This window comes from Papilio polytes, unplaced genomic scaffold (assembly GCF_000836215.1).
Source record: "Papilio polytes unplaced genomic scaffold, Ppol_1.0 DF824325.1, whole genome shotgun sequence".
NCBI classification, from domain to species: domain Eukaryota; kingdom Metazoa; phylum Arthropoda; class Insecta; order Lepidoptera; family Papilionidae; genus Papilio; species Papilio polytes.
The window spans coordinates 104484-114246 of NW_013524879.1; the positions used below are offsets into that span (position 1 = coordinate 104484).

General features: G+C 38.8%; 1 protein-coding gene across 1 annotated transcript in view; it reads right to left on the bottom strand.

The window, feature by feature from the left end:
• Positions 1-9763, bottom strand: part of LOC106100053 — an 80229-nt gene that overhangs the window by 4334 nt on the left and 66132 nt on the right. The window contains exons 10-18 of the mRNA XM_013278793.1: positions 4237-4340; positions 4016-4132; positions 2911-3152; positions 2248-2432; positions 1839-2015; positions 1208-1355; positions 1013-1125; positions 504-617; positions 329-423 (exon numbers count right to left, since the gene is read on the bottom strand). Of these exons, the coding sequence (XP_013134247.1) occupies positions 329-423; positions 504-617; positions 1013-1125; positions 1208-1355; positions 1839-2015; positions 2248-2432; positions 2911-3152; positions 4016-4132; positions 4237-4340 (1295 nt within the window). The remainder of the gene's footprint in view (positions 1-328; positions 424-503; positions 618-1012; positions 1126-1207; positions 1356-1838; positions 2016-2247; positions 2433-2910; positions 3153-4015; positions 4133-4236; positions 4341-9763) is intronic.

Below are 9763 nucleotides of genomic sequence, written 5' to 3' on the forward strand. Positions count from 1 at the left end.
AATTCATCGGATACTTAAATGTAAACCTCAACATCAGGATAACTATTCTATTTATTCTATATTCTATAATATATCATTACACCAATAAATCAATTTTTATTTTAAATGTATCCAAAGTATTTCCTACCAGTTGTATACATTTTTATTCGGTCGAATTATACATATTCAATTTTTGTATTTATTTGTACACGTTTATCTCAAAAAATACAAATCAGATTGGAATAATTCTTTATACACATGAAAGAGAAATTAATATAGAAGGTCATGGAGTATACAACATCACGCTAATGAATCAGAGAGGTAAGCAGAAAGTAAAAAGGTGTGTTACCGGAGTCGTCGTTGGAGCGGGAATGGTGGTGCGCGACGAGGGGCTTCAGTTCCGTCAGCTTGGCCAGCGGCGCCTGCTGGATGTGCTTTACCCACCTTCATACACACAGACAAACATACAATATTATGTACTGATTTACAGTGTTTGTGTGTATGATGTATGTCGTGTGACTCACGTGGCGTACTCCGCGGCGGTGTTGGCAGACAATTCGTGCATCTGCACGCCGTTGATGTTCATGAGGAAGAATGTGTTGCGCACCGCGGCGTTCGGTCGAAACAGCACCTTGTCCCTGCACACATACAGTACATTTTGTATTGACATTCATATGCAGGATGTATGATGACGTCATATTTTCGATATATTAATCGATTGACATCTTGACAGGTTACAATATTTGTGAAACTTTCCAACGTGTAAAGATTTTAGAATTAAAAAGAATTATGTAGACTTCTTAGTATGAACGTGTCTAAATAAATGTTAATCTATTTTATAAATAGAGAACTAGAACGAGACAACTATGTAATTAGGTTATCCGCTAACGCAAACATTTATTTAAATTATAACTCATACTATTATAAATGAATGGATGGCTGTTTGTTATATAACATCTCAAAAGTGATTTAAAGGTAAGTGACAAATATATGTTTAATTTAGAGATGGGGTGTGGGGTGTGCGGCGCGTTACCACATGATGAGGGGCGAGAGCGGGCCCTGCTGGCTGGGCTGGCCGATGGGGCGCAGCACGAAGCGCTCGCCCTCGCGCTGCAGCAGCACCAGGCAGTCGGACAGCAGCAGCGCCTGCGCCAGCGACGTGTTAGAGTGCGTGTTGCAGCGGGGTGTGGCGGTGTGGCGGTGTGGGGGGGCAGGCAGCGGGGGTTACCAGCACGTTGAGCCGCTTGGAGGAGTCGTTGCGCAGCGCCAGGTCGCCCTCGAGGCGCAGCGCGCGCGCCGTGAGGTCCAGCCGCCGCAGCTCCTCCCACTCCGCGCCGCCCGCGCGCACCTCCAGCTTGCTCTGGATGCTGCGCAGCCTGCAACACACACCCTCACACTACACCACTCCAGCTCGCACACTTTTATATAGTAAAAAGGAATGATTTGTATTTTTGTATGTATTGAAATAACATAAAAACTTCTGGATCAATTTTATAAATTCCTTCATCATTAACAATCTATGTCTATATTTTTTATTTCACGTGACCGAAGTCGCAAGCAAGTATATTATAAGAGCCTACAATATACTAGCAATCGCTGCCCAGACATCCTTAATTACAAATGCGTTGCCTATTCTTAATCAACAGAGGAGTAGCACATAAAGAGGATATTCACCCAAATCCACTTTCCCTTCCTATCCTTTCTGTACAATAAACTGGAGGAAAAGAGAAAGGAAAGGGACTAATATGAAGCCTCCGACACGACACTCATCAGACAGTACATGGAATTGCTTCCACTTAACGTCTGTCTTGTGTGTGGTCATGGCAGAGCGGCGCTGCTAAGGCGGGCTGCACACGGACCTGTTCCTGTTCTCCGCGGTGCGTATGGCGGTGTCGACGGTGTGCAGCACGTCCTTGGCGGTGGCCAGCGCGCGCCGAGCCGCCTCCGCGCCCTCCGCACCCTCCTCCGCGCCCTCCGCCCCGCCCTCGCTCACCGTCTTCAGCACGCCCTCCAGCAGCAACTGGTACTTTGTTAGCCTGTAATGACACAATAAAATGTTATACTATGTTGAAGCAGCAATAGCCTGTTGGTTAATGTACGGATTTCCGATCACGGGTACAAAGTTTCAAATCCCGCTATTTGACTATTGTAAACCATATCCTAGCACAAGTCTACAGCTTAGTTGGAATGGTAAAAGGAATATTAGTAAATTAACTAAAATCTGCTTATAGTTTGTGTGTGTCAGAGAGAGAGAGAGGGGGGAGTGACCTCTGCCAGACGCAGGCGAGCAGGTCGCGCAGCTGCAGCCGGCCGCACAGCGGCAGCTGCTCGCGGCCGCACAGGAACTGGTGCAGCTCCTTGTGCTTGCGGCGGCGCTCGCGCAGCGCCTCCAGCGCCAGCCGCTGCCCGCTGCAGAACTGCGCCAGGCACTCCGCGTACCCCGCCTCGCCCAGCTGCGCAGCGTTGAGCCACACCTTACATTAGTACTGGCGGCTCCCGTAAGGATACATCCGTATCAAATTATAAAAACTATTTATTTTATTGTTTATTGTTTACATTTGTGTTTCAATTGCAAATGTCAAAATTAAAAAGCACAAATGACAACTAAGACCTTTCACGTTGGATAACAATTACCGTTACCATGGCAACCTTGCTCCCTTGATGTTGTCAGCTTGTAGTTTTCCCTTTCCCGTATGACAATTTTTTCTAAATTATTTACTCCCCAAGTGTAATAGCCTAAAGCATGTCAGAAGTGTAGAACTTTTTATTGAAGAAATAATTATTCAAAAACATACTATGACTGCTGAGATCCTACGCCACAAAATGTGTTTACGATTTATTATTTTAATATAGATAAATATAGATTAGTAGTTAGTGCAGTGTAGGTTGCCAATGTGAGCCACATGGCGGCGCCTTCTAGAGCTCACTGACCGTGTTGAGCAGCGCGTCTGCGACCGGCCGTATCTGCACGAGGTGGTCGCGGGCCAGCGCGCGCGCCGCCCGCAGCTCGGCGTAGAGGCGCGCGTGCCGCTCGCGCACCTGCTGCAGGTTGGGGAACAGCGCGCGCAGCTCCTCCGCCGCCAGCAGGCCCGGCGCGCGCTGCAGCGGCCGGTGGAACACCGTGTCCAGCACCTTCAGCCAGCGCACGTGCGACCCCTCCGACACGATCAGCTCTGCGCACACCACACCACACCTCTCACAACTTCCACTTCGCCCGCCCTCGTAGCTTAATTAGTGACCCCAATTGACACAAAAGTAATGAAGACCGTAGTATCAAATATCATCCATCACCCTAAGTTTTCTTATCTTACTAATGTAGTCTAAATGGCTGAACGGATTTCAATGAAATTGGACATGAATAGTCTGGAAGAACAAATAAGCTACTTACTTTTATAATCACACGCGAACGGAGTCGCGAGCGAAAGCTAGTTTATAACGTAAATTACATAACTAGGAAACTTTTCAACAACTTGTTACTATTCTGGCAAAGCAATCAATCTTTCAGATTTAAAAATATACGTCACGTAGGCGTCGAATGAAATTCACGAATAAACGCTGATTCAAGAACTAACTACAGATATTTTCTAGACAATGTACATTGTTAAAGTCCACTGACATCACTGTGTTTGTGTAGTGAGGCAACACTACACATGACTGACATCTACAATAAACATATTGTCAAATACATCAACAAAATTTAAAACATTTTACAATTATCTTTTGTAGTCATTGTAGACAAAAATAAAGCGAAACTAATTTACACTAACCTAACCTGTCCGTCTGTCAATATAAAAAGTATCACATGATGGCGCCTCAAATTTGACTTTTTCATATTTTAAATGTAACCAATAAACTCAAAAACTGCTGAACTGATTCCCGAAATTCCTTTAGCTTTAAAAGGTACAATGTCGATGAGTAACATAGGCTCTAAACTTAGGTCGGAGTCGCGGGTCAATGGTCAATGCTTACAATATAGATTGTAAAATAAGTCAGTTATCAGAGAATAGGCAGTCTCCCCCCCCCCCATTCTACTCACCATGTATGACCTCCTGTCGTTTCCTCAGCCTGGCAGAGAGCTGCATGGTGTCGAGGAGGTGCGGCGGCAGGCTATCCGCCCACTGCGCCGCCAGCGGCTCCTCCTCCTCTGACAGCTCTGATGAGGAAGCTAAGTTACTGTCACCTCACAACATGCTTATTACAAACATACAAACTCTATCAAAATTTAATTTAGCAACAACTGTCCAGTAGTGTACCAACCTTGCTGGTCAGCGGCGACCGTGTTACTCTCATTACTTCTAGAAGATAGACTGGAGCTGCTGGAGCTGCCAGAGGGCGCTGTCGGCGTGCCTGGCTCCAAATCACTACAATATAGAAACAAATATTTCAAATACAAAATGCTAGAGAATACAAAATTTATTTCACTCATTTCTTTCACCATAAGAATGTTACATGAGATCTTCTAATTAGACTAAGTAATACATTTAGATGGACATTCAGCAAACTACAAGAAGCAATAAATAAATTCAATTCAATTGCTTTACATGTATACAAGTTCACATTTAACTGTACGAATAGTACATTTTATTAGTTAATGAAACTATATTACCGTGGTAATAGATGATATCAAAGTTTGTGAGGGAAGGAAACGCCAAAGCAAACATGGACGGGATGTTGATCGTCGCGGGTAATTCTGTACTCGACTTACTGAGGCACGTTCCTCGGACACCATACCGCAGACAAACCCATTTAGAATTGCTACCAATTTTATTTACAAACCAACAATAAATCTTGAATTATTTTCAACTTATCCATCGTATTTTTAATTAATAATTCATTATCAATAAATATTGATTTTGACTTTGAATGACTCATATAATAACATCAGGATAATCTAAAGTGCTTGTACAATATGACAGTTGCTGTCAGCCACTGAGTTTAGTTTAATTAAAATCTTCAATCTATCGATGTGATAGCAGGGTGAGTTATAGGGTGTGGGAGGGATGTACACCCTTATACAACGCAAGGCAATCAGCCTCTACACGTCGAAATTATAAAGTACATCTACGTCAATGTTAATACATTGTAACCATGAATAATACAGTTCTTTGAAGAAGTATTTTTTGTCCTTAGATATTAAATTAAAACATGAAGCATATTTAATTTGTGTTTTTTGTTTGAAACAGTTTGTTAAATATCCAGTAATTATCACAATCGTTGTGTTCGTTTACGATAAATACTAGAGTAGACACGCCGTCGCCGCACAAATATTCAACAATAGATAAACAATATCTATTACACATTACTACATCATCGGTTAGTTTGTTGTTGTATTTGTATTCGAAACATTAACTTTTTTAACTTAACTACACCAATGTTATTTACTTCCAATAACAAACTAACTTACTCCGATTTCGGACTTAAATTTGCACAACACTTTTCGGTTTGCATCACACTGTAATGTTGAATCAAATTGAATATTGACTACAAGAATATAAAAGTCTTGTATTCAAATAACCACGTAAACATTATCAATACCTTTCTGACAGTGTCCTGCGAGCCAGCAAGCCAACGGCTGGGGGCTGCCTGCCCGCGGGTAGGGACACGTTGCGGGAGACACGCGGGGGTGCGGGGGTTGCCATGGCGACCAACACACCCTCTCACAGATAGATAGCACTAATCACTCACGCATCACAATTCACGAACGAATCACAATTTTGCTCACTTTCTATACGCAAAAGTAAGTTGCTAAATCTGGATATCTAAGTTGATTTTCTATAATTAAAAATGATTAGTACCAATAATAAACGTTCAGAGATATCGTATTTCGTAATTTAAAGAATCGACTGAAATTTGTAATAAATGATCCTGAAATAAATCATCGATATTGCTACACAAACGTAAGAAAACGTATCGAAACTTTCCGAACATCTTTCATATTACATCGTAAAAATATTGTTTGAATCTCGTAAATTTATCGACCATGATATCGACTATTTATGTTTAGAACCTCAGCGATGCGCGTAAAAATATATTTTAGTGACTTGTGCATGTTTTATAACCGCGCGTACCGACTATTATTACAGAACTGACTGAAGAAAAATTTCAAAGAAATTTCAAACTAGAAAAACGTACAGATGTGAGAACATATGTAATAGGCATCTCACCTATATATGAACATTTTTATTTATCTTTACTAAGGATAATTGCTTTTTTTCATTTTATTTTTTTTGTGCAGTAAATATGCTCTACAACATTGAACACTTGCTATCACTTAGTACAACTGACGATATAAATAAAATAATAGTTAACGGATGCATTTATCTGTGTAGAGATTGCTATATGGGAAATTTAAAAATGTTACCAAGTTTAATAATTTTGCTTTGTATAGCTTAATCTGCTACAATCACTTACGTAGCATAAACATTTTTTATAACCATATAAAAAATAAAACCACTAAGGCAGGCGACATATTATACAGGAAAAAAAGGTAGTTTTATTCAAATAAAAACTACAGGAAGTCCCTATTATCTAAGTTAGTACCCATAGAATAAATCAAATAGAGCCATTTTAGTGCTTAAGGCCAGATTGGCGGAAACCTAGCTGTAGGCAATGATTAGCATTCTCTTTAGGCTGTGTTTACGCACATGTCCTAATTGATTCGCTTTATTATTTATGAGTGATTCTAACGTATGAACCATTTATAATATAATTTTAAAGGCTTGACTTTTTGCATCGAACTTTCTGAGACAAAAAAAAAAACATATGAAAGATATGAAAAAATTCTTCATCCCTTACTATTATTTAAGTCGATAATTTACAAGTTTCTTATTGAATAAAATATTTAAATACGTTCTTTATAAACTCTACACAATTGTAACATTGTAAAGATACATTTTAATACAAGATAACTTAACGGAGCCAAGTAATTATTTAACTTAAAACATTAACTTCACCCACGACTAATTACAAACTAATTAATACTTGTCGCGGTGAAACTTCGAAAGTGGGTCGACAGAGATATCTTCTAATATCTTTTACTTTTTAAGAATAAATACGTATATTAAAAAAAATTCAATATGACTTGTTATGTACACTTTATACATCACGAAGCATGTACTATATGATTACTGATATAGAGTTTCAATATATCTTATTTCATCTCAGCAATAACAATTAAACAATACTATATGTCTCACGACTATGTACTCAGCTTTTGATTTGGCACGTCAAAAACAAGAGTATTCTACTGCGTGGCGTGCCAACTAAACGCGGGTAAAACTACCTAATTGCTATGAGGAAGTCAGTTATCTATGTTGTTACAAAATGCGGAATAAATGCAGTTGAGTATGTAATAGTTAAAACTGCAGTTATAATGCGGGTAACTAATGCTAGATTCGCTTAACTGTCACGATTAACATGAAGTTATGAATACGGTCATATTTACAACTATATTTTCGCTATCAATGCATCTTATTTACCTATCGTTTAAAATAATATCTAAGTAAACTCAAATACTCTGCTAATGGGATGATTATAGATGAAATAATTAAACATAAGATATATTTGTCTAAAATCGATGATTTCAACTCACTAGTAAAATTATTAGTAAACCAACAAGGTAAAATAAACTAATATCGTGGTTATTTTACACCATTCTATTATTATAACACTGATAATTAACAATTTAAAAACAACAAAATAATATTGAAACACTTCACACGCTAACCGTAAAATTCTCATATATTACTATTCTCTCAAAATTAAATTATAAATTCACTAAAGACATGATCTTTATTCTTAGCAGACGCGAACTAGTGACGTCACATAACACGTCCCCTCAGCGAGACTGCGCGAAGTAAACTGAACTAAAGAACTAACTAATGTTCAGAAAAGCGCACGAATGTTTGTTCACATAAATTGTACTGTCTACGTCATAACTGGCGATCGAGAATACGTCATTACTACAATAGAGTTCGATTCTAAGTACTGAATAACATAATTTTATGATAAAAAAAGAAATTATCCAATAAACCTTAACACTGGTCTATTAAAGCTAACATAACTGCAGTTTTGATAACTGTAATTTGTAATTTGACTATTGTATTATGTGCCATTTATATTTGGTGAAGGTCATATTCATGTATCTTTATTAGCTACAAGCGACACCGGATTAACACAATTAATATCTCTACGAGGAATTAAATTTCACAACCGCTATGTAACACATAAACTGTCATCCACCATCGTCACCAGCTCACTATATGTCCCCACCGAGGGGCTGGCCCACTGCGGGTTGGTCGACTTCACACATATCTTTGAATTTCCTTGCCGATATGTGCAGGTTGCATTAGGATGTTTTCCTTCACCGTAAGAACGTCGGAAATCCGTAAGAAAAATCGAAAATCACATTGGTACACGGCGGGAAAACTGTTATCAGATGACAGATCAGTCAGTGACAACTGTCACATTGGTAAACTGTCATCCAATCGATGCAAAATTTTTACGATTACAAAGTTCTTACTTTGTTTCATTTTAAACAAGAAAAATTGAAGCTTGGTGTTCCAAACATGGAACACCAAGCTTCAATTTTGACTAACAAGTCAACTTGTGGTAATATTCCAGCTGTTCTGTTTGTAAAGGGCCGGCCCCGTACAGTGGGAAAGTTACACTGAACCTACTGACGTACAGACTGTTTGCGCTGCAAACTACGTAGTTGATGTACTGGTAGATATACAAGTATTGTGTCTGGACAATATTTACTTATAATGTTATTTAAGAGTAATACAAAATTGAATGTTTTTTTGTCTTTATTTATAGTACAAGGCGCAATATATTCCATCACTAGCTGTTGCTCGCGACTTCGTCCGCCTGTAGTTTAAAATGGTTATAAGTGGGCTACTTATTCTTAACGTAGCGTTTTACTAGTGATAGATTTTTTTTAAATCGGCCCAGTGGTTTTTGAGTTATTTCAATACAAACAAAAATCCTTAAATACAAATTTTCCTCTCTATAATATTAGTAAAATGACTAAAATAACAAAATACAAATATTTCTTTTATTAGAACTAGTTACTTTATACTGTAGTCATAAAACTAGGTACTTTTCCTTCAGTCATCATCATAACAAGTCCGCCATACAGGTAAACACATAAAGTCCAAGACAACTGAAGGCTTGGCGGCGTGACGTCACGCCGTGAAAGCCTTTCCCTGTGTATTGCAATTTATAGCTAATTTGTTATTTATTGAGGTCACAAGTCGATTTTATGATTTTTCTAAAGAAGTGGCACATTGATCAACGCAAAATAAAATTCCCTCCTTCATTTACAAAATCGAAATTAATATAATAATAACTATATTCTATTTTCTCATGTGCCAATAAATTTAAACTAATTTGACAGACGCGGAGCGAGACAGACAGACAGACATTGATAAGTGTCCATTAATCTGTAGACAACGAAATAATTTTAACCACATTACATAACTCCGCCTAACAAAAACTAATGTCTATTTTTATTATATTCAATATTTACTCATTTATCTTTGAATAATCAATGTACAATAGAAATTATACAACCTTTTTCCTTTCCGCTACGGCGTAGCAGAAGCCTACGTCCGTAGCTTTGCTACGAGATAGGCTTCACACGTTCCGTATTTTTATTTATTTCCATCGCACGTCTACAGTGTAGACGTGCAGTACAGTGGTAGAGCCCGCTTTAACATCTTCGCACGAATGGGCCGGCTCGCCCGGTGCAATACCACGACCACACAGAAAACAGGCGTGAAGT